The 24,203-nt window shown below is 55.1% G+C and overlaps 1 protein-coding gene across 5 annotated transcripts; it reads right to left on the bottom strand.

Moving 5' to 3' along the window:
• Positions 1 to 351: 351 nt before the first annotated feature.
• PHF19 (PHD finger protein 19) lies at positions 352 to 21,302 on the bottom strand. Of its 5 annotated transcripts, none has more exons than XM_090022859.1 (15): positions 21,178 to 21,302; positions 19,343 to 19,540; positions 17,318 to 17,399; positions 14,594 to 14,689; positions 13,674 to 13,774; positions 12,740 to 12,888; positions 11,951 to 12,046; positions 11,177 to 11,245; positions 10,146 to 10,266; positions 8,788 to 8,855; positions 8,438 to 8,605; positions 7,997 to 8,084; positions 7,047 to 7,132; positions 6,489 to 6,584; positions 353 to 6,005 (listed from the first exon to the last, which is right to left on the bottom strand). In XM_090022859.1, the coding sequence occupies exons 2-15, from the start codon at positions 19,523 to 19,525 to the stop codon at positions 5,654 to 5,656; spliced, it is 1,755 nt and encodes a 584-aa protein (XP_089878985.1). In that variant the 5' UTR covers positions 19,526 to 19,540; positions 21,178 to 21,302; the 3' UTR covers positions 353 to 5,653. The 5 variants fall into 5 exon arrangements, with proteins under 5 accessions (XP_089878982.1, XP_089878985.1, XP_089878984.1 ...); XM_090022858.1 differs by lacking the exon at positions 21,178 to 21,302 and adding an exon at positions 20,460 to 21,006; XM_090022857.1 differs by lacking the exon at positions 21,178 to 21,302 and adding an exon at positions 20,759 to 21,006.
• Positions 21,303 to 24,203: the final 2,901 nt, after the last annotated feature.

The following is a 24,203-nucleotide window of genomic DNA, read 5'->3' as shown; positions in this document are numbered from 1 at the left end:
GAGTAGGGAGCAGGACTGAGGAGTCACCTGATTTCTGAATCTCTCTGTGCATCAAAATATTGCATCAACATATAATCACCTGGGAGGGGTTGTATATACATGCATGCCACTTAATGCCACCTCAACAAAACCTCTCTGGCCACCTTTTCACTCTGGGGCGGTGCAGATCGGAGGGGAAACATCTGCAGGAACCAGAACTAGTTGGTACAGTGCTTCGCTCACATTCGTCTGTCTTTACGTTTTCTTCTCACCAGCCAGGCAAGTTATGTGTTTCGCCCGGAGGTGGCAGCATTTCACCGACGGCCAAAGGTGGTTCTCCGAGGTAATTTCCATAGCTCGTAAATACTCCCCTGCGGCGGGGGGGAGGGAAGGAGGGGGAGAGCATGCACACCCCAGAATAAAGCTTCTTGCATGAGAGAAAAGAAAGCACCCCTGAGCCAGTCAGTATAGTAAATAGCCAAAGCAAAGGAATGCATTTGCTCCAGGTATAGGAGCAGTGAATGTATTTGATCGTCCAAATCCCTCCTGCAGGAAGCATTAGGTATATTAATGTCAGCCTGGAATACAACAGGGTCAAAGTTACTAGAAATGCCCTGTGCTGCCTATTAAAGAAAGAGCAGCACTACTATCGCCCTGAGTCTTCAGCTTGGTTTGTGCAAGGTTTCAGGCGCAGTGTGGACTCCTGCCTGGCCTGAGCTCAGTAAGGGGGAGACGACCACAAGCCAGTGATGTTAAAAAAGACTTTTTAATTGTACATCAGACATATTAATTACAACTTGAATATAACAAAAGTTGGTTATTAAAAGCAGCAACTTGAAATCATAAATCTTTAGAAGGTGCAAAGAGTTGTTATAAGATCTATGAGGCCTAACGCAAAATACTCTCTGGAATAAAATCTTTTTAAAGGCTCCCCACTTCACCTCTGCAGCCAAACGGGGGATGGGGATTTGCCTGCAGGGCCTGTGTGGTCTCAGCTGGCTGGGGCAGGGACGGGTTTGAATGTGCGATGGCTTCTCAGATTGCGCCCGGCAAGGATTTAAAAAGCCTGCACGTGCTGGCGGTGCTGCTCGACGGTGCCCGGCGCCCCCCACCCCACGCAGTGACTTAGACCAGGGGCTCTCAGCCTCTGTAGACCCAAGACCCCCCCTCTGAATTGTCACTCGATTTTCGACTACAGAAAAAACAACAGAGCAATTCCTCCTTTGCAAAGAGCTCAAGGAAGACCCCAATGGGGCAGAATGGTCTGAAGACTGTGGATTCCTCTTTGTGAATCATGAAGGCACACCTACCAGTGCTAACACGGGGTAACTCCTAGTGGCACCCCTTAAAGGACCTCAAGGCATCCTACGAAGCCATAGCACCCCGGTTGAGACTCACCGACTTAGTACTCAAAAGCTTTGCAGGCACTTGTGAAAGGTCAACGCATTAAATGAACATTTGGTAACAAAAATCCGAGGAAGAACAAGCACACCACGCACTAAAATGCCCCGGCGGCCCGACGGAGCAAGCGGAGCCCCTCGGAGTGACCAGTGGAGCAGACAGCATCGGTTGTTCTCACTCCGAAACCGCTCCCCACCTAGAAACCAGATCAGCACTAGATGTTGGAGCGAGACTCCCCACTGGAAAATAAAATAAACCCATGGCCTTTACTTAAACCCCCCTCTTGCGCTCTGCCCTGCCAGATCCCCACATCTCTACCAACCACAGCCCGGCTCTTCTGCTGGAAAAGGAGAGTCCGCAACTGGCAAGATCAGACCTCGTTCTTTGCGCGTCCGCTGATTGCACCAGTAACGACTGTAGCAGGACTGAGACGGGCCCTCCTGCTAATGCATCTGCACAGCCTGAGTCTATGGGAACCAGCCCTGCAGGGCCGCACCAATGATGTCTGTGGGGTGTCAGATCTTGGCCAGAAGAATGAACTTCTTGCTACCGTCTTTTAAAGCTCTGGTTACCTCCACCTGGAGCCTACTCCCCTGCTCTGTCACCAGTCTCAGATCTAAAACCCGAATGGCCTGTTGCACCACGAGCTTTGTGCAGCAGAGACTACGGCAGTCAACAGCGCTCTGGATGTGCAAAGTGTTCTTTGGAGGCCGAGTTCCTGGAGGTGCAGGATTTAATCTCCTTCTCTTCACCTTTGGAAAGCGATGGGCATTATCCCACCTGCATTTCAAATGCAGAAGGAACTTGGCTGTGGTTTTCAGCAGTTACCCTGGGGCTCTTTTAGTACGTGCTAAAACCAAGGACCAGGTTTATCCTCCGACTGCCTCTTTGGCTATTAGGATGTGATCAAAGCACTTATCTGGCAAGGGACGGACCAGCTACACAACTTGGAGACTTCATCTAACTGTTTGAAACAGGAGGGGAAAAAACAAAGCACAATCAGCTTTTGTTCCCCAAGGACACACTGTTCCAAAGTGCCTGACCCAAAGTCTATATTGCAGCTACTGGAAAGTCCTGTTGACTTCAGCAGGTTTGAGTAAGACCCGAAGAGACTTATTACATGCAGACAAAGGCCCCAGTCTTGCAACTGGACCCATGCCAGCAAGCCTAGGTGGAGATCTGGCTGCAAGGGCCCGCTCAGCTTCACTTCACTCACAAGAAGAGGCTACAAATGCTTTCCATGCATTTGAATAGGTTATCCTAGGGCTGCAAACAGACATCACATTCGTCTCAGGATACACCATTTTGTTCTGGGGCAAGTGCAGTCATTCAGATGCCCACATGTGTTGTCCCAGGATAAATCCTAAAAAGCTTCCTGGGATAGGAAATGCTAACAATTTATCCTGGAACATTGTAAAGTGGCATCTGAATGGCTGTCCTGGGATAGCATCACTAAATCCGTGGTAGGAAAGCACCAGTGCATTCAACCACTCATTAAACCTTGATTAGAAGGGTGATGTGTGCACATGCCAATCCTGGGATATTTCTGTTCTCGGACAACTTGTCCAGGAACCAATGCACTGTCTGTTCCTGCCTAGTAGAGACATCATAATACTGGTTTTAAAGTCAGTCTCCCTCCACTGGAATCAAACCAGCCCAACTGCAGAGCCTGCTTCCCACCCATCAGACACTGGAGAGATGAACTGAAAAGCTTTTTACCTCTCAGGACATATGTGCAGGCTTCTGCACTTCTGTTACAGCAGCTGACAACAGGCCAGAGTCCAATCCCAGTTACTCTGAAGTAAACCGGACGAACTCCATTGAAGGCAATGGAAAATCTCTGAACGTATTCGGTCGAAATCCAGCCCATCTCCCACACCCCAAGGAGAAGGAGGAGCTGTACTGGCTGCTCTTGGGTGGTAGCAAGGCAACGGGCTCAGCAGATCTACAGGGCCTTCGTTTCTCATTCTGGCGAGTACATAAAAAAAATGGGATTCGCCACTCTTATTTTAAAAGTAAGATATTTAAGTGCGAGTTTCACTCTGTTAAGGACCAGACTTTGATCCTTTACTTGCAATATTGATGCGTCCTACTAAGGCAATATTGAAATCACTTGGGAAGTTCTGTCTTTATTATGGGAATGCTGCTTAAATCTGGGGGGCCAAATACAAAGCCGGATCTTCTTTCCACTTCGAGTTTCACTCTTGATTTACACCTGAGCGGACGATCACTTCCCTTACCCCAAACGGTCCAGACTTGGAAATATTTCCTTTCCCAATAAAATGAGCGTCTCAGTTCATCTTGCCCTTGGTCAAGTCATAAAAAAAAAAATCACATACACTGGTAGAAGCATTTCCTTTGGGGGTTATTAAAGGCACAAGAATTCATAAACACAGACGCCTTTTGCCATTTATGGCTGATGTTTAAAATTTTTGCATTTCACTCTGCTTGGACAATTAAACAGAGGTCTGTCAGGTTCATGCTTTGCATCATTTCAATCAGGCTGTGAAGTTTGAACGGTCAGAAAACGGGGCAGGAAGAACACCGAATGTTTAAATCTAGCCGAAAGATTTCTTCTGATATTACTGTTTGTAAAACAAAGTGCATGCGTGTATGTGACTATGTATGTTAAAAAAACTACATTTGGTGCCTGAACTGCCCGCCACTTGCTTCCTATTAGACACGGGAATTTATGTCAGGACGCTGAATCCCAGAGTTTGGCTTAGCAAGGCATGGACTCAATCCCAATAATGGAAAACACAGTGCACCTCCCAATAATTTATTACATTGGCTCTTCTGCCTCTTGTGCTACTGCACTTCCTCTCCCTTCCTTGCTTTGCAAGGACACCCCCTTTCTATCATTACATGTACAGGAGCAGCCAGGGGAGAGGGCAGGCGGTAGCAAGCAGAAGGATTTGGTTCGTCTGGCACATGTCAGGCAATACAGGTAGCAGTACGCATGGTTATGTATCCATAAGCAGCAAAACAGAGATCCCCCCACCCTCCACAACCCTTCCACTTTCATTAACTGAGACACAGCCACATTCCTCGGTTTTGTCTGGGCGGGTTTTTTGGTTTGTCAGTACTCATTTGGCAGCATTTGACACAAAGGTCTCTACAAAAATAAATGCCCGGGGCTTCGTTACAGGGAAGATGCCCACAGTGCAAGAAATGCAAGAAATGCCCTTGTTCGTTTTAAGGCGAGCTCGTACGACTTGTCGGATTCATTCCAAGACTGTGATTGTCACAAGAACAAGCAAACGGGGCCATGCATCGTCATCTCTCTGCGAGGCACAGGACAGATCTCAACTGGACCGCGAATCTGCCCTGCGGCTGTGAAAGCGGGATGCATATGACCAAGGAGTATACAACTAGGGCAGTTTTGCTCATTTAAAACCCCTTAATGAATGGGTTTAGATAAGAAGGCAAATACTATATAGAAGAGCTTTGGCAAGAATCAGCTTGCCCAGCATTTCCTATCAGCGCAAGAATGTGGTACTTGGTTTCTCAGGCAGGAAAGAGCTAGTTAAGCTGGTAATTTTTGCTGTAGCAACAGGACCATTTGGGTCTGTCATTTAAGGCTTGGGGGTGGCTGTAAGACCCTGGTGCCCGCGGGGACTGGATGCGGTTCCTCTGCATGTCTTACGGTGGCAGGGGTCACTCGGCACTCCCTCCTCCGCTCAACTCCCCCGTCCCATCACCGCGGTGGCTCCCCCATCCCGTTAACGTGTGCCGTACAAGCCAGGTGCAGGCGGGTTCAGACGGCCTACCGTGCCTCCACGCGGCAGCAGAGCATCACCACGAGAAGCCGTAACCACTAATTGCTCTCGCTACCGCAGAGACGGTACCCCCAGCCTGGTCGACGGGCAGGTCAGGCAAACAGGACTAGGCGGTGCTGTATGCATACAGGCGAGCAGGAAAATAACAATCCTTCTTAAAAACCAAGTCTCTCAGGTCCAGCCACCGGGAGCTGCGGCCGACTGAGTCCAATCACCTCCATGCCTCCCTGCTCTGCGTCCATCACCGTTCCCTAGATGTGCCCTGCTCTGGTACAAGCAGCGCTGGCTGTGTTTGCACCCTGCCCACGCTCCCCGCAGCGGGTAGGAGGGGAGTTTTCCAAGCTCTTGCCCATCGATGCGTGCCCAGCGTGGGGCCCTGGTCACCCACGCATCCCTTCTTCCTTTGGTTTAGGTCATGGGGGTGGTTTTATTTATACGTATTATTTTGTTTCATCTCAGGAGCGTTCCCCAGGGTGGTCTGGGGGGCCGGCGGGTCAGTAGGGGGTGGTGCCTTCCCATTCCACCAGATACTGGACTTTCCCCTCCGGGGTCACCCTGCGAGCCAGCACCTGGTACTTCTCCCCGCACACCAGCCTGCCGGCAGCTCCGAAGTAATTGGTGATGGAGGACTTGAGGTGGGAGAGGGAGGAGTCGTCCTCGCTGATGCTCTCGAAGGTGTGGCTGTCGATGCCGTCGTCCTGGCGCTCGGGGGCACCGGCCGTCTCGCTGCTCTCCGAGGCGCAGCCGTTCAGGGCCCCCCCCGCCTCGACGCCTTTTCTCTTCGCTCCCACCGGGGCGTAGGCCTTGGCGGCCAGCTTGCGCTTGCGGCTGCCCACGTTCCTCCTGCTGGGGGAGAGGAGGAGGGAAGGGATGAAGCCATGCAGGGAAAGAAGAGACAATCGGACACGAGGCTGGTGGCGTTGCGGGCTGTGCCCGGGGGCTCCCACGTCCCAGAGTGTGGAGCCGGGGCGGGCATTCGCTGCAGGAAACGCTCCCTAGCTTTCAGCATCCCAGCCCCACCACCGCGTCCTCATGCATGCACCACGCAGCGAAGCATCTGGTTTTACACCATCGCCACCTTTCCGACGGGTATGTCAAGGCAGAGGCACGGAGGAGAAGGGCTCTTCAGGGTCCTCTGCCGCCAGGAAGCAGCGAGCAGAGACAGACCGAAGCCTAACTATGCCTCCGCTGCCTTGGCTAGAGGCTGGTGCCTGGGCCATAGGGATGGGAGGTGGGGAGGGGAGAGCAAGGGGCAGGGTCAAGTGCACGCCAGGTCAGCGCAGAGCCAAAGGACAAGAGCCCCCTTTCCGGCCGCTTCCCAGCCCTCACCTCGACTCGTAGGACAGGCTTGTCGTTGCGGAGCCCGACGTGCTGGCAGCGTCCGTGGAATCCAGGTCAGAGAGGAAAGTCTGACCCGAGCTGGCGCTGAAAGGGAGCGAACCGGGAGTCAGTGCCACGGCACGATGCCGGCACTGCTGCTCACGCACCAGTGCTTCTGTACACGCTGGGGACACCAGCCACACACGTGGCCCTTGCTGCAGCAGGCGTAAGGGCACTGCATCCGCTGGGGCCCCCGCTGCTCTGTATAATCCAGCACGAACATCCTAACCTACAACCCCCCGGCGCAGGGTTGTGGGAGCAGCTGGCCTCATTCAGCCCTGACCCCGCATACATCTGGGGCTGGATTTCCCCCATGCCTCCTTCAGCCTTGCCTTTCACTCCGGGTGTCTCTCCTCTAATAGGATATGCTGGGGAAGTGGATGCATGTGGAGGCTCACTAGGAGGGGGAGATGCACACGTCTATATATCCAAGCCCGTTTGGCTTTTGTCCTCGCTCTTTGGCACCCAAGACCCCCCGACCCCACCTCGTTGCATCCCAGCACTTACCTCTTCAAGCTCTGAATTTCATCCAGCGTGAAGTCGAATATGCTGGCCAGGTGGTGGTTTGTGCTCCAGGCAGACGTGAAGTCGCTCTGCACGGTAAACAGGGGCATATTCGTGGGTTAGAAACAGAGCAGGGCTCAGCACTGGGACAGGACTGTGCTTTTCTCTCCCCTTCCCATCCCCTGCACACGGCAACGCGCCCCGTGCCCGGGACAGCCCCTCCGCGGAGCCAGGGCGAGGCGAAGGCACAGGCGTGACACGCACGAGGGGCCGTGTCAACCAGGTGCTGCGTTTAGCTGGGCCTAGTGTGCGACAGAGGAGCCAACAGGCCATCCTGAAGGATGAGCCGGAACGGGAGCTAACTACGTGGGGGACATCTCAGGATGCCAACGGATGTTGGGAACACTTAATTACTTCTGACATCTCAAATGCAGACGGCAAGACGGGGAGTCACTTGCTTGTCAAACAGATCAGGGCACAGAGCCGGCCCCACAAAGCAAAGCCTCTAATTTCTACCTCAGTGCTCTAGCCACTAGCTCCTACTTCCTCCTCCTCAGCAGACTTCTCTCCCCATCTCTGATGCAAGTTAAATGGCCACATGTGGCCGTATCAAGCATCATAACCCGTTCCCCACTCCGGCTTCCTGCTTCTAGGCATGGTGCGTGGTGAGGGAAGCAGGCTGCACATGGCACGTCGCCGGGTATCTCTGCACCCGCCTGTGTTACTGGCAGAAGTGCACTGGCAAAACAGCCAGCGGGAAGCAGCCTTCAGCTTCCTCTGGGCCTGTTGGAGCTAGGAAGACATGAGCAGCCCAGAGATCGGGCTCAATTCAACATGTGAAAACCAAAACAGAATAGCACCTGAGCCACCCAGCCCCGGAGAACAGTCCCGGACAGTCAAAAACCCCAAACAGACACACACAGAGTAAAAAAAAGCAAGAGTAAGAAACTAACGCTGGGAATAGCATCCTCCAACAAAAATTTTGATCTTTTTCTTCTAGTAACTCGCCTTTTCTGCTGTTGAAAATCATGGGGCAGCAAACTGTAAGAGCAAAGAAGAGACACAAATGCAAGTCAGACTTATGGGAAGGCTGGGAGTTATGTGACAGGCCTGAGGGGAGAAAAGGGACGGCCTCTACTTTGGCTCCAGCCAGCAAGAGCCCTAGGGCGGAGAGACGTATTCGAAGAGCCCAGGGAGCTGCTCGCTTCTTGTCGGGATGCAAAACCGTGGGAGGCTGCACACCGCGAGGGACCCCAGATGTCTTGCCCGGGTCAGAATTCAAGGTGCCGGCAGATGCTACGGTGGAAAATCCCGAAGGGCTAATGGGGAAGCCAATCTCCTTAGGAGGAGAGGCAGAAGCCAGGGAGGTGCAGTGGGGGGGACTGGGCACTGACCTGTTCTTATGGGCGTATTGGCTTTTTCCTCTCTTCTTCAGCTCTGGTCTGGTCTCGCCCATGCCTGGGACTTTCTCCGGCAGGAGCTTGCTGGGAGGGTTTGGCGGGACGCGAATCCGCAGGCGAAAGATGCATTTCTTCTTCTTGATTTCCTTGCCACAGAGAAATCTGAGGAAAAAGGAAGCACCTCAGTGCCCGAGGCTCATGCTGTGCGTGTGCAGAATAACTCTTTGCCGACAGCTCCTCCGCCTCCCACCCCTTCCCCCCAGCAAACACCTCCCGAACCCCTGGCGATCTCAGCCCCTGCTCCTTTCCAGCACCCGATGAGCTGAATAAACATCCCCACTCACCTGCTTTTATAGCTGTTTAGTGCATTGAGAAGGTGCGGGCCTCTTTCTGCAAGGGGGGTGCCTGTTAGCTGGGAGAAAGATTGGCACAAAAGTCAGCGCTGTGGAAGCCCGAGCGGGCTATTGCCAGAGCGCCGGCTGCCACGCCGTGCAGCCACAGCAGTCATTCGGCACTTCAACAGTGGGGGGAACCCGAGCTTCAGTTTTCAGCTCCCAGCTAAGGCAGGTGAAGCTCAGACACGAAGCACAACAGGCAGGGAGCAAACAGAGCAGCATCTGCCAGACACCTTGTCATCCTTGCAAGGATGAGAATAACCTTATGATGCCGCCGAGGGAAGTTATAATTGCTCTTGTTTCCAGGTTGCATTCCTGCTAAGATTGTACCCAGCCCCCACCCAGCCCTGCTATTTCCAGCGGCCCTCTCTACCACCGCTCCGACCAGGAGTCACCATCACTAAGTCTGCCGGAGGGCAAAGGAGGGGGAGGCTGACAAGCTTGAAGGAAGCTGGTCCAATCGTTTTGGAGTCATATTCCTAAATTATTATTTGCACTCTATTGCTCTGATTAGAGGTGGACCCCACATATAATTTTATTGGGGTGCAGGTCGACTTCTAACATCGGAGCCGTGTGCCGGCAGGGTAGTGCAAAGGGACGCCAGGACGCCGCCATGCCAAGCACTGCCCAAGCACGCCGCCATAACGAGAGCCCCTTCCCCGGAGAGGTCAGGGCACACGTGTCAGGCACGATGCAACTAGTGGATGCAAGAGGGGCCGGAGGAGACGGTAAGAAACAGGAGCTCAGTGGAAAAGCAGCTGGCTAAACCAGGCCACTGTCAAGCACCGACAGCTAGAGACAGTTTAGGTTAGTACTAAAAAACCCACTGATCATTGATACGGGGCACAAACGCTCACAGGTCATTTGCCTCTGAGAGGGCAACAACCCAAATCCACCTAAAGGCAGTGGACAAAACCCATCTCTTTACCAGGGAAGGGGAGGCAGAGACACGTTAAAGGTATTGCCTCACCCGCTTCTAGGGGCACCAGAGAGGAGCAGCAGGCTCTGACCACGACAGGAAGACGCTTGTTTGAGCTGGGGGAGCAGCCAGCCGCGGTATGTGGATCTTGGCCGCTGAAAACCCCAAGTACAAACGAAAACGCAACTCATCACCGCGGGATTTTGCTTGGAAGCAGCTTCCTACTCACACGACACTCAGCCTCCAACTCCTTCCAGCCAACACCATTAGACACGTGAGCAGATGGGAACGGAGGCTTCCAGCCACCGCGCGACCCAGCCTGGGTGCAGGATTTTCCCTGCGGCTGCCTGTCCCTTGGTGGAGAAAATCCTGGGCCCCTCATATTTACCTTTCCGAGCTGCAAAGGATCCCAGTGGTGATTTGTAAAGGCTAAGATTTCCTCAAAGTCAAAGTACTTCTTTTTGCTCTGCACACCCAGGTTATAGAGGGCCAAGTGGACCACATCAACCCTGCAGGAGCAAAAGATATGGGACAGGCTGAGATTCTGCAGGCAGCCACGGCCCCACGTAGCCCAGAAGTATTTTAAAAGACATTTACATTTATTTCAGGTTTGCAACAGATAATGCTATAGCTGGGAGCCCCGAGTGCAGTAGTGGCTGCTGGCTGGGACCTTGACAGTGCATCCTCTAAGGACCTCAAAGGCACACGCTCCCTGCTCCTACGTGAGACAGGGAACAGGATGATCCCATTCTACAGGTGGGGAAACCAAGGCACAGACAGGCGACTTGACTGGCTCACAGCAAGCCAGGGGCAGGGCTGGGATGAGGGCTACTCTCCTGACACCCAGATGCCTGTCAGCTTCAGCCAGAGGCTCAGGAAAAGAATGGGGCCAGCGGATTTAACGTGTGGTGAACAGTATCTAGCTGAACTGCAGGAGCCTGCAGGCAGTTCACTGTTTTGTGCTGGTGGGATTTATGTTCAGCCCCCCTGAAAATGCACCCAAAGCAACACTGGTCATATATGGCATCCCTCTGTCTGCCTCTACTGTGCCACGCTGCTCTATGCAAAACAGCTGCCGTGCCTCATCCCAGAGGTGACGCAGTGACGGGTTAAACAACCTTTACGGCCTCCCCGCAGAGGGTGCTGGGGATTTATTAATATCAACATTCGCAAAGTGCTTTGAGAGCCTCACAGAGAAGGAGGATGGGTAATTTTCCCCCCAGATCAGCGTTTGGTATGTAAACTTGTGCTTGAGCCCTTAAATAAAAGGTGACGTGCGACAAGGGCCTTATCTGCCATGTTCCGGCTCACGTACGAAGTGGCAGCAGGTATCAAGCAGAGGCTTCCTGCAGCAACGCAGCCATGCCGTGCGGCACCAGCAGCAGTGCCTACTGCAGTGTCCCACGTGCCAACCCTTACCATCTCAAGGGCAGGCGCTTGATGTATTCTGGTCCCTGGTTGCACACCGAGCAGAAAAAGACGTAAAACCTGAACGAGACAGAGAGAGGCCTGGTGAGGAGGGGACCATGAGAGAGGGCATGGATTTGGGATCCTGCCTCTAAGTGGGTCTGCTGCATGCAGGTGGCAGGTGCTCCTTTGGGCCGTGCCTTGCAGCATCACAGCTGTGCTTGCTCCTGCACAAGGCAACAGCTGCTGCAGGATACCCCCAAACCCCTCCTACAGCAGCCCGTGTTGCACCAGCCCCTTCTTGGGTGGAAAGAGATGGTCACTGCAAAGGCGGTGGAGATAACAACTGTGGCACCCCTAACTGCCTACCAGCTGGGACAGATACACAGGATCCAACCACCGCAGGGTGCTCTCACTGCTGGGCTACAATCCACCAATACTCCTGAGTGACCAGAGGCTGGTAGCTCTGCTCGGCATAATCCACACAGACGCGCACAACCCTGCACTCAAGCCCACGTGAGCAGTGAGCAAGCTCAGCTGGGGCCCTGCTTGGATCTGCGCTTGCTGAAAGCCAGTGGCTTCCAGCCAAGCCTCCAGACAGACCTCTGGCTGCGCAATGGTCCCAGGACACCTGAATCAAGAACCGTATTTGGGGATGCGAGCACCCCAGGAAACAGGTGTGGGTGGAAACACAGATTGACGAATGCACAGCTCGCAGGAGGCCCCCAGGGAGCTTCACTTAAACATCCAGGCACTGAGCAAAAGCAGAGCTTGGGAAGGACTTACCGGTCTCCAAACATCATGGGGTCACTAAGGCACTGGGTGCAGGCCTCGTGGAACCACTGCCTGCAGCGGTAACACTGGAGCATCTTCAGGTACCACCTGGGAAGGAGAACAGGTTTGAGCGCCGGCGCCGGTAGGCAGCAAACAAAGGGTGATTAGCACAGCGCCTCGGCTCTGCCAGGTGTTTTATAAGCCCTGAAAACCTGCCGTCACCCTGCCTTCCTGCAGCTGTTCAAACCACTGCAAAGAGGGCTGGCAATGCTCCCCCACTCGCAGTACGGATACTTCCCGCGTCTCTAAACTGGGGGCGGTCGGAGCCAAGCTCTGCCTGTGTCCGGCACAAGTGACCAGAGTTGGCCTGGCTGGAAATCCCAGGAGACAGATGCCTGTGGCTCTTATTTCTCTCCCTTACCACGTGGGGCGAACTCTGACCATCCCGGCTACTGTGGGTTAGATTCAATTCAAGTCTCAGCAGCAACTAAAATGCAAGGGGCTTGCTCTTTATAGATGCACCCTCTGCACTGCAGGCACAATGGTTTGCCTTCACGGCGTCTCACCAAACCCAGCCCTACCAGCTAACACAGGCATGGGAGAAGGATCTGGGTCTCGTCTGGCTCGTGTTAAGGAGGGTCCCCACTGAAACGCCTAGCAAGGGCCCCCGTCCTCTGCCCACCCACGCACACGCCCTGCCTCAGTCATGTCTGGGCAGGGCGATGTTGCTCTTCTAATAGCCCTGGTTTATTCTTGCCCGCTTTGAACCCAAGTGCCAAGTAGTAACGTGCATGGCCTTACTCTCCTGGGCCCCCACAGTAGCAGTAACACTGCTGCTGGTTGGTCCGGTGCGGGGAATCCCACTCCAGCTGAGCCGGGTTGTAGGACAGCACCATCTTGACAGCTTGCAGCGTCTTGGCAATGGCTCCCTTCTTCAGGGCACCGCCTTTCTGCGGGGACAACCAGATGCTGGCATCAGCACGCGCCCCTCGGGGCAGCTCGCACCTCGGGGCTGGATCCAGGCTCCGCTGGCTGCCAGGAGCATTTTGCAAGCTGCTTCGTGGGCAGCAGCCTCGGACCCCGGGCTGGGAGGGAGAGGCCGAGGCCGCTGGCTCTCTTCGAGTCTGCACAGATGCAGGCCCGGGGTCAGAAACCCACGGTTCAGGCCTGGCCCTGAATTATACCGCACGGCCGACGTGGCCGCCGGCAGCGATACAAACCGGCCAGGAGGGAATTCACTAAGGCTTAAGCAGATGGGAAACAAAGCTGCTCTAAGGGAGCCTACGGCCGTGGCAGGAAGTCCTGGATTAAGCCCCTTTCTCCTGTTGGGACAGACGGGTCCTGAGGGGAGCGTTTGCTTTTGAAACATTTCCAGGATTTTTTACAAGTTAATCTGGGGTTAAAAAAAAAAAAAAGCAGGATCTCAGCTGCTCTGGCGGGGCTGGGACGGAGGCAGGCCGCACCGCAGAGCTGCCGCGGCTTCCTCCCACCCAGCTACAACGCGCCCCCTCTCCACGCACCGACCCCGTCCTACACGGGGCATTTCCCAGGGGAGGGACCCAGCCCGGGGGAGCCTGACGACTCCGTCCTGCTGCCCGGTCACTCGGGGGCTGCAGAGAAGTCGCACGTCAGCTCTCAGGGGCACGTTTTTCCGCGTATTTTGGGAGCCGCCACACGAAGAGGGAAAGAGGTTAATAGCAACCCAAAAAGGACCCGAGGTTAGCCCGGCACTCACCCGCACGGCGAGGGCAAATATGCATCTCCGGCAGAACCACGGCGTCAACACCGACTCACCGCTGCTGGTCACCACGGGGATGTGGCACTGCTGGTGGTAACCTGGGGGGGGACGGGCAGTGAGCTGCGAGCCAAGCGAGGGGCACCGTGCAATAAGGACGTCCTTGCTGTGTGCGCCAGCACGGCACGGCCACAAACTGATGCCGTAACAGCAATAATTCCCATGGTGGAAGGAGGCATAAACCATGCCCTGCGACTCCCTACCACGTCAGGCCCGATTCTCCCTGCCTCCAGATGCCAGCCTGGAGCTCACCCACCCTGACGCGGGCGTGTGGGCAGGCAGCTCACCGGGAGGCGCGGAAGTGTGGGCATGAGCAAAAAGGGACTTTTGGCTATTCCTACCAACATCCGCTGAGCGTCTCCCGTCACATACACGCACACGTGGCTCACGACCAAGCAACAAACGTGGCCGGTGTCTGCGGGTCTAAGCTGCTGACTAGTGATGCTGACACCAATCCCACCGACAGGCAAGCAAGACATGCACAGGACGTGGCCTCGAGTGACTGAGAACCACCTCCACCATGTGTCATGGCGTGCATCTGACTGTAGACATATGGGGAAGAGCCTGCTCCATGCATCTTAATCATCATGAATTAACTAGACAGGTGCTGGCTTAGAGGAGAGCGCTTCCCACATGAGGATCAGGCTTTGTCCGTGTCCTTTTTTCTTCCCCTTCCCCTGCAACAGTGTCGCTGCCTGCCAGAGCCCAAACCATAACGATGAAAACAAATATCATTGCCGGGGAAGGTCGGCATCCCCGGGGAGGGCTGGGCAGACCGCAGAAGCAGCGAGGCAGCTGGGCTTCGCTCGGTAGCAAGCAGGGGTTGCAGCCTCCCCTCAGCCTGAAGCAGTTGCTCTTACCTAGACCGCACTTCCCACAGATGAGGATTTCGTTCATGGGGCCAGACGTCTTTCCCAGGCAGATGTTACACTTCGGCTCCTCTCCGGGGACACCAGCTAAAAACCAGAGCAATGCAGCAGAGAGTCAGAGATGGGAGATTCAGGCACGATGGCGCTGGAAGGGCGGTTGGTAACATTATGTTACCTGGCACATGCGTGCATGCACCAAGGTTAAGGCCAAGTGCCTGCTTCCAATCCAATGGTGGATCAGAGAGCCAGAAATCCTGGCTGGGCTGCTGGACCAGCTGATGTCACACCTGTATGAGCACAGACATGTCCTTGATAGGGGCCAACCTACGTCGTGACAGAGGGGTGCTTCACCCAGACTCTTCTTGGAGACGCCGAGCATCCTTCTGCTCTGCCGCCACAACTCAGCAAGGAGGGAGGGGAATTATTTTCCCTCGTTGGTTGCTCTTCAATGAGCCTCCAGGCCCCGTCTCTGCTGAGTACGGCATCAGTTACAAGACTGCATTTGCCAGCGTCTACAGAGTCTGGCCGGGCGCTGACCCGGCAGATTTGGTCTTGTCCCCACACAAACCGGATTCTGCAAAATATTACAGCCCAGTTCAAGTTGAGCCAGGGAACTGGGAGGGAAGGAAAACAAGACAGCTACCACAACAGGCGTTTGTGCGGATAGCCAGGTAGCCAGGAAGAAACGGGCTTGATCTGATGCGATGAATGACGCTGTTGCATAAAATCAAGACTTGCAGTGGCTCTACGCACCCGACTCTCACCTCACAGGGGTGTAAGTCTGGAGTAGCGCTGCTGGAACCAGTGGTGTAACAAAGATGCAAGGGGGGTCTCCGGCTGTGAGGGGTCTTACATTCAGAGTGAACCCACCTTGACTCAAGCGGGGTCAGGGTTTCACCCTCTGTCCTTGACTCAGAAATAAAGATAAAAAAATCTTAAAGCCTCGCTGCTGCCTCACGGTGAAACTGGAGAATCCTTTTATTCCAAGATGATGCTGCCAGGCTGCATTTCACTACCTCTGGTTCTTATTATTCGGGTTGCTTAAGAGTTCAGCCCAGAGCAATGGTCCTGGCTGCACAACACGCAGTAGGTGCTGCAGCGATGAGAAGGGAGACGTGCCGCCACGCGCGTGCACGGGCAGGTACGTGGCATCCTTCCTCCAAAGGGGGCACACACGTTGCACACAAACAAGCGAGAGCCTAGATGTGCACCTTGCTGGGGTCGTTTGACCCCAGTACTCCTTCCTGCCATGGCGGGGGGTCGGACTCGATGATCTGCTCAGGTCCCTTCAGACCCTAGAAACGATGAAACGATGACTTCAGCGGACTCTGCCTCCGCGTCTCTGCGCAGCCCGCACCTCGGGGTCTCTCCCTCACCCGCACGCAGAGCAGACGGGCAGATCCTGTGCAACCCGGCTCAGGGGATGGCGATCCCTCTCGCTTCCTGCTCCAACCGTGCTGGCGAGAGGCACTTCGGCATGCCTCCCCCTCACTCTTAACAAAGGGGGAAGCAATTCCTACCGACATTTTGTTTAAAAAGTTGTAAGTGGCATTCCTGGGGGATGAACGTGCTTGAGAAACATCAGGTCTTATCACAGAAGCAGAGTGGCACACAATCATGTGATTTTAAAGCCCCAAACTACAGCCTGGACTCTCCTCAGCGCTTTTAATCTGGAGAGCAAAGAGACTGGGAATCTGCGCAGGGCCTCAGCACCACCAACGCCCCGTCGATGAGGGCAGAAGTGGCACCTTGGAGACCGGTGGGTCCAGAGGCGTGGGCTTCTGTAGGCAACGGCCTCCTGCCCGATGCCATGAAGCATCACGCCGTGAAGCAATGGGTGGGAACGCTGCAGAGGCCCGTGCTGAGATGGGCTCGATGTGTGGTTCACTACGTGGCACCTGCTTGGGAAGCTGAGGAGATTCCTGACCCGGGTCCATGACCAGGGGAGTCTCTCGTCCTGGGAAAAACTCAGGCGCATCTGCGAAATCCACAGCTCCAAGCAAATGCCAGGCAGGAAATCAGTGCGAGATAAGCAGCCTGTCACTCTGCAGGAAGCAAACACCCCCCCAGAGCACCCAAGATAGCTTAGTCAAGACATCCCAACAGGCCTGGCTCTTCCAGACATTTTCCAGATGCTCGGGTCAAACACGTGGCCCCTCAAAGGGTTAGGGGAATGTCCACACAACCGCACGGCTTCCTTTCCGCACAGACCCACCGCGCTGGAAAGCGCTGACGGGGCTCCAATGCAGCCCACACTTTTCGTGTGCCACGATGCAGAAAAACAGCTCGCGGATTAGAGAGGTGCAGGGGCAACTGCTTCCCCGTCTCGGACGGGCAGCCCGCCACAACGTGGCATGGAAAGCCAGGCAGGGAACGAGGATGCAATACAGAGAAAGGCCACTCAGCTCATCCCTCAGCGCCTCTTAGCCATGGGCCACAGCATGCTAACGGGGACATGCCCAGGCAGCTTGCGATGTCCGAGTTGTGCTGCCTCCCACGTAGGCAGGACCAAGGACTGCCACCTCACTTGGGTTTCCATGCGAAGGGGCAATGGAAGTGCACGCCTTAGCACAGCAGCCAGGCCTCAGGCTGCACGACGAGAGAACGGCGAAGGTCCTGGGGCGCCGAGAAGGGGCTTCGGATCTGTCCCTGGGAGCAGGGGCTGGGGTTAGAAACAGCCGCCAGGGCAGAATAAGAGATCGAGGCTTCACTCACCATGCTGGATATCCTTCCAGAGGACCCAGTACTTGGAATTATCTTCAAAGGTCACCAGGCAGCTCTGCTTGGAGCCGCTCACCTGCACAGACAAGGAGAGAGATCAGATGCCAGGTTACCCCACTCGCTTTTGCGCACTGCTTCAGCGGCTAGACTTCAGAGACACACACGCGTGCCTTTGCTCCGGCCCAAGAGGCTGCACTGACGGCCCTGCAAGCTAATGCTGCCTGCGTACGCCCAGCCCAGGCTCAGCAAGAGCAGCAGCAGAGGCTCACCTGGGAAGGAGAGGGCGTTTTTATCTAGCATCCATGCCCGGGAATTCATTTCACCCGACCACCAGCGAAGAGTCAGTCCTGGCTGCCTCCGAAATGGGCTGGAGACGAGCCAGCAACCCCGAGGGCTGGGGGTCCCAAACAGTCCAAGCCATCCGCCGACAGGCCTGGTCTTTAGCCCTCCAGAGACCGGCGGCTGTTGCTGGCTAATAAGGCCATTCACTATTTGACGTCCCTAACCCCAGGGGGAGGCAGGAGCAAATGCACAAGCCGCAGCAAATTCACACTCCTCTACAACCCGCGCGACGGGACGAGAATTAGGAGCGTCACTGAGCCCGAGGTCATTTCTCCCAGCTGACAGCTCCCCGGGTTGCCAGGATCTGCCTCCCTTGGGCTCAGCGCTGACCGCAGCTGTAGCACAGACACGGTGTGCCCCAGTGATCCTGGCCCCTCCTCACTTGCCCTCGGCTAACAGCAATGGCACGTAGCGTATATAACTGAGGCGGGTCCCCTGCACTTGCACCCCATTGCTACGCAGATGAGCAAACCGGAGGCAAGGAGAGATGCGGGGTCTTGCCCGATGCTCTACAGAAAGAATCAGACTTGCTGGAGACAAGAGGAACCATTTCCTTCGTGCTCTGGATGCAACCAGTTTCTCATATTGGCTTTCGCTCTTTTGGCCGTTTTTCCATTTCCTTCCCAAGACTTGATGAAATGGCAACTTTCCTGCTGGATAACGAACCCCAAAACCTCAGGCCCTGAACCCACCTTTCGACTGCAAAGGACTCTGTTTTCATTCAAAAGAGACACCTGACCCTTTTCCAGCAAAACGGGCCCATTTTTGAGCTGAGTAATTTGCTTCTTGTTGCCCCCCATTTGCACGTGCAGAATAGAAACCCCGTTCTCGAATGCCCTCTCTCCTGCTCAAGCTGTTTAAAAAAGGACTAGTAGAAGAGCGGCCAGTAACAACCCAAACCATGATCTTTACACCCTGGCCCACCTTCCAGTCACGGACACTGAAGTTGAAGCTCGCTCAGAGCTAAGTGTGTGCGAAAGGACCTTTCTGAAAGAAATGCTTGTAAGAAGCATCCTCCGCTGTCCCTCAATGCGCCGGTATCTCAATTACTCCCAAAGGAGCTGATCAACAAGATTAAAAGGATCTGGACCTGCAGGTGGTGTTTAGTTTTAAGGGGAAGGGAGACCCGGCTTGGACAAACCCCAGGACCCAGAGTGAGCCCTCTACCCCCACTTCCAAGGAGAGCGGTTGCAGCGTGGCGTGCTAACGTGAGAGCCCGACGGCTGGGCCAAGCGAGATTGCAAAGAGAAATACCCGAAGAGCGTAAAAGAGACTGCAGTCAGGGAGAAAAGGGAGAAAGGGCTCCTGCCTGAGTAAGGGGCGCTCACCTCAGCCTCTGACAAACCTCCGCGGGGACCGACAGTGTCAGAACCGAACCTGCCACATCCACCCGCCCGCAACGGGAACAGAGGGATGGATGCCTGCTTGAAATGTTTTAGTTCAGACCCAACTTTCCAAACCTGGTCTCGAGCCCACGTATAAGAAGAGCCCTGTGGTGTGGGGAGGGGGTGTCTGAAGCCTGGATGTCCGCCCAGCCATTACGGAGCTAGGCATCCGGGGCAGATTGCAGCCCCGGTGACATTTTGAGCGCGCCAACTCGCCCACCTCTCGGGTTTAGGCTCCAGCATTAAAGAGCGGAGGGTGTGTTAGCAAAGCGGCGAACGCCCGCTACTTTACCCTCTTGATCTTGCCCAGGTAATAGAGCCCGTCGGTCCAGCGGCACAGCACATACTGCCCCTCCGTCAGTTTGACCATCAGATCTTTGCAGCCGTTCATGGACGCGTCGACCGATGCTTGCTGCAGGTGGCTGGCCGCCGCGTAGACATCTCGGATGATTGGGTTCAGGGCACCGTTCTCCATGAGCCTTGGCAGACGCTGCCGAGAAAACAAAACGGGGTTTAGTCTGCCGTCACAACCCATGGTAAGGATGTTCTCAGTCCGGCAAAATCCCTTCCCTTAAAACTTCCAAGTGCCGCTGTGCTACGTCGCCTCACGCGCTCGGACACAGTCGGCATATGGACGGCAAGAGCAAACGCCGCTGGGGCATCGCGTGCGTGACGGGAGGCTCCGTCAAAAATGCGTTAGAGGATTATGAAAGTTGCTCTTTATCCCCATCCACCTCAACTCCCACGTTCCTCTGCCGTTGCACAAACCCCCAAGCCCAAGAGGAGCACGCACACTCAGCAGACTCTCAATGGAAAACGGAGACAACAAGCCTCGCTCCAGTCCTCGAGAGGTGCGAAGGACCAAAAGCAAGCGAGCAGTGCTAAATCAACTGGGGTCTTCAAACACCTTCGTTTTTCTTGGTCGAAAGGTGCAATTAACCGCACGCAGGTGCAAGACAGCTGGGCGGGAAGGTGCCCGGGGACCTTTACTCTGATGCTACCCCACGAATTGTGACACGCACAACTCGCCTACTCCATGCCCGGAAACGGCGTAGACTATAAACTCAGCCCTGGGTTTTTCCATGCAAGGAAAGAAACAGGTGGCGTAGATGGGGAGAAGCCTACGGGTCATTACTGAGCTTTAAGGGTTAGAGACTTCCTCAGCTCAAGCTAAGGGCGAGGCAGGCCAGCTGTAGCCCAGCTCAGCACGCCTCCCAAAGGGCGCTCATCCTGGGGACCAGGATGAGCAAGCAGCTGAAAACCGCCAGCCACCTTCCCATGTATTTTTGCATTAACCAAATCATGCCGAGGAAATCAAGGGGACGGCCGCCCTGGGACTACGGCGAAAGGAGGAGACGGAAACGTGAGGAGAAGGACACGGGCGCAGCAGCAGGGCCGGGAGAAGCCACCTTCGCTTGGAAGGTTTCTCCAAACTTCTTCCCAGGTTTGTGAGCCTCTGGGCTTGGCAAAGCGCAGCTGGAAATTCCTCGAGAGCAGTTTCCCCTCTTCCCGCTCGTGGCACCACTGCTCCCGACCCGGGCAGAAAGTGCCGAGCGCAGGCAAGAAAATGAAAGAAAGCAAGCAGCGAGGCCTCCATGGAAAATGCAGCTCTCCCCTGACTCAGAGCCAGGCAGTTCCTAGGAACAGGCTCGAGTCAGAGGACCGAGGGCCCCCCCGCCCGCTGGACTCATCCTGCTCCGCGCCGCACCGCTAAGCCCAGCCTGGCTCGGCGCAGCACCGGGGCCACGCTTCCTGGCAGGCGTGCCACCCACGAAGCCCGGCGAGGGACGCCGTGTCCTGCCCGGTCTGCTGCTCTGCTTCCTGCTCCTGCTCCTGCTCCTGCCCGGGCCGGCGGCGGGGGTGCCCCTGCGCTGGTGCCACCAGCCCCCGCCTCCGGGGCTGCCCCTGCCCACCCCGCCGCGCACGGGGCAGGGCAGGGAGCATCTCCTGCCAGGAGCCCGCGAGCCCCCCCCCCGCCCCGCGCGCTCTCATTGGCTGATTCAAATGCATTCAAAATAGGATCCATTTTGGGGGGGGGGCGGCGCGCTCCAGCCCCGCGCGCCCCGCGCCGCGGACACACGTTCGCCCGCGCCCCCCCCCCGGGCCGCGGGCCGCGCGGGCTCTTACCGGCGCGGGGGCGGCTCAGCCCCGCGGCGGGCGGCGGGTGCGGGGCGCCATCTTCCGCCCTCTCGCTTTTTTTTCCCGCGAATTATTTACGTTTCGGTTATGCAATTAGCCCGGGCCGCCGCCCCGCCCCGCCCCCCCCCCCCGCGCCGCGCGCACGTGCGTGTGCACACCCCCGCGGAGGCACACTTGTGCAGGCGTGCTCGCACGTGTGCCCGCGGGCAGCCAGGCACACGTGGAAGCGTGGGGGGACCCGAAAGGCGGGGGGGACACACGCAGGGCGCCCCGCCCGGGAGGCACAAACCGGGGGGGGGGTCCCCAAAAAGCCCCCCCCCAGCAGGTGGCTCCGCCGGCCGCTGGGACAAGACAGCTGAGAAACTGCTGTCCAAAGGCGAATATTTTGGGACCGGGCCGGAGAGACATTTCGGGCCCGGTCCGAAGCCTGCCGAAACCAGCGGGTGAGCGGCTGGCTTCAGATGAAAGCCTCAGTGAGTTGTTCCCCGGTATATCCCATTCTTTAGTGCGTTACCCAAAAAAAGCCTGCCGTTCCGAGACGCGTCCCCCCCGGCAAGCATTAAAACGGCGCCATGGGAAAATGCCCCTTCTTTGCCGTCCCTGAGGACTGAGCTACAAAACGTCAAAACTTCCCTCCACCGTGTGTCGTGGGCTTCGACCCTTTTACAGAGAAGCAACTAAAAAATAACGATTAAAATGGTTTAGACCCACGTTAAAACAGGCATTGATAATTCACTCTCTCAAAGGACAGAACAGGTCACGGCCGGGCTGTCAACCCTCGCCAGCCGTGTTACAGGCCACTACACACCTCGCCAAAGAAAAGTATCAAAGACAGGGGAAAACAGAGTTCACGGTTCTTAACAATTAATCACTTTTTAAAACAAACGGATATAACAGCACCGGACTCAGCAGCACCAGGGGTCAAAAAGCTGGAGCGTGTTACTCACACCGTCAGCACCGCAATACAGAATTTGCAATTCAGAAACACTTTTAGGACCTCACAAATAGCCTCTTTGTAGCTCTTTTGAGAGACAAGAAAGGCCTTACAACCATCATAATCAAGGGATAAATATTTCTGTCCTTAGACAGGGGTTGCTTTGTAGGATACAAATTGGACACAAAATAACCTAAAGCAATACACTTCACTATGTAATAATAAGTCCCTTCTCCTGGCCTGAACCGCCTTGGCCAGATGAGAAAAAAACATGGATCTCCGACTCGGTATGCAAAATAAAACCTCTTCTTCCTTGTTTTCAAATTATTTCCCTGCTATAGCATAGGGAAGTATTAATGCCATTGCAGGAGAAGGAATATTATCAGTATAAAATAGAAAATGCGGGTTGAAGGGACCCCAGGAGGTCGCATCTAGCGTCACGGCCCGAAGACGAGTTGCTTTCACATCGTGTTCAGGCGTTGGCCTTCCTAGGAACAGGAAGGGTCTCTCTGACACGAGTGCAGCTTTCACGTTTAGATATGAAGCGGTTCAGCTCCGGTTCGCGGCGTTTGGCTGCTTACACGTGCATGGCACCAGCCCAGCCCCCGGCTACTTCCCTTTTCCACCTGTGCCACGGCATGTGCTGCATGGACTTGGTCACAGCCGAGTCCCCCAAGCCCTGTCACGCTCGCATGCAGAGTACTGATCTGCTAGTGCTTCGCACTGGTTTAAACGCCTGCTCGCCTGTGAAGGGGTAAGACCTTGGCTCAGCGCCCCTTTGCTGCCCCACAACCGGGCCACGAGAAGGTGGAAATCCTCCCTGTCCCGTTCCAGGTTGCGCTCTGTGAGGACCCGGAGACCATTTCTGCAGTAGCCCAGCTACAGTCATCCCCTCCCAGGCGAGCAGGAAGCAGCTCATTCCTACTCCACCAAAAGCTTTTCCTTTCCTGACGCATCCCTAAAGCAGGCGAATGTCCGAAATCTGCAGTGAGTCACAATATATTAGCGGCGAGTCACCCCAGCATGAAACAGAACAGCCTGCCCCATATGCCTGCTTACAGAGGAACCGCAACTGTTCATTTTATTATATTTTGGTGTTCTTGTTTTGACCAGAAGTGACCTGTTCATAGCACTCGTGGGTCAGAGCTTTGTTCTAATGACCATTCAAGAAACAGGGAGATTTTTATACGCTCCACCCTGCTTATTATACCAGGGTTTATTACATCACAGTCTGTTGCCAGGGTAATAACTATGATGTCACATATTCTCCACTGCAGATTTAAGTCGCTGCTGGTGGGCGTGGGCGTAACACTGCTGGAGACAACATAGAGCTGCTCTCCCCAGCAGTGAGAGAGAGCAGAGCCAAGGCAGTAAGGATGGAGCTGCTTTCTGGAGCACAAATCCCCTTGTTCCGGAGGAAAAGAGGGCTTGGAAAAAGCAACATGACCCAAGCTTTGCTGCTCTGGATACAATCCTCCTCCACGCAGGTGTAATGCCACTGAAAGCAAGGGGCCCTGTTGCCTTCCCACTTCAGTTAGCTTTGCACCAACGTATTTCCAGAGGCTTTGAGGGATTAACTCCTGTTTTACAACAACATGGGAGAAGAACACAGCCTGTGGCCTTTTAAAAGTATTTATTCGCAAAGACTTGTTATCTGTGGAGCCGAGAAGAGCAGATGCATTGTGGGACCTGATGTCGATCTTACACCGGTTACTCCTGAGCTCCTCTGGGAGAACCCAGTGTCCCCCATGTATTTTCTGAAAGGGTTTGGTTCTCCTCTCTCTTATCCAGGAGTAACTCAGCCAGACAGATATTTGGCTGGGGTGATATGACCCCGGCACCTGTTCCTGCCCAGGGCAGGGGGTCAGACCTGATGCTCTGTTTAGGTCCCTTACGAACCTAAGCACTATGATAGTGTGAAATCAGTGGAATTGGACTGGCACAAGACATGGGTGAGAGGCAGAGCAAAGCCCAACAGCTTCATAAATAACAGGCTGGATCCTTAGTGGGCATAAATTAGCATAATGCTACCAGAAGCAATGCTGCTTAGATGGATGTTCACCACCTGAGCATCTGAGCC

Source organism: Crocodylus siamensis, chromosome 11 (assembly GCF_052110815.1).
Source record: "Crocodylus siamensis isolate JL-2025a chromosome 11, ASM5211081v1, whole genome shotgun sequence".
Taxonomy (NCBI): Eukaryota; Metazoa; Chordata; order Crocodylia; family Crocodylidae; genus Crocodylus; species Crocodylus siamensis.
Note: the sequence above shows the minus strand (reverse complement) of the source record. Positions and strands in the feature narration are given on the sequence as shown.

What these genes read in the sequence shown, in the direction of transcription:
- PHF19 (XM_090022855.1), bottom strand. Translation starts at nt 19,585, where the DNA reads ATGGGTTGTGACGGCAGACTAAACCCCGTTTTGTTTTCTCGGCAGCGT. An exon ending in CTGGAAGGATATCCAGCATG is followed by an intron (nt 14,690 to 17,317) that starts GTGAGTGAAGCC and finishes TCTGGTTTTTAG; the next exon opens with CTGGTGTCCCCGGAGAGGAG. An exon ending in CAATACGCCCATAAGAACAG is followed by an intron (nt 8,085 to 8,437) that starts GTCAGTGCCCAG and finishes TTGCTCTTACAG; the next exon opens with TTTGCTGCCCCATGATTTTC.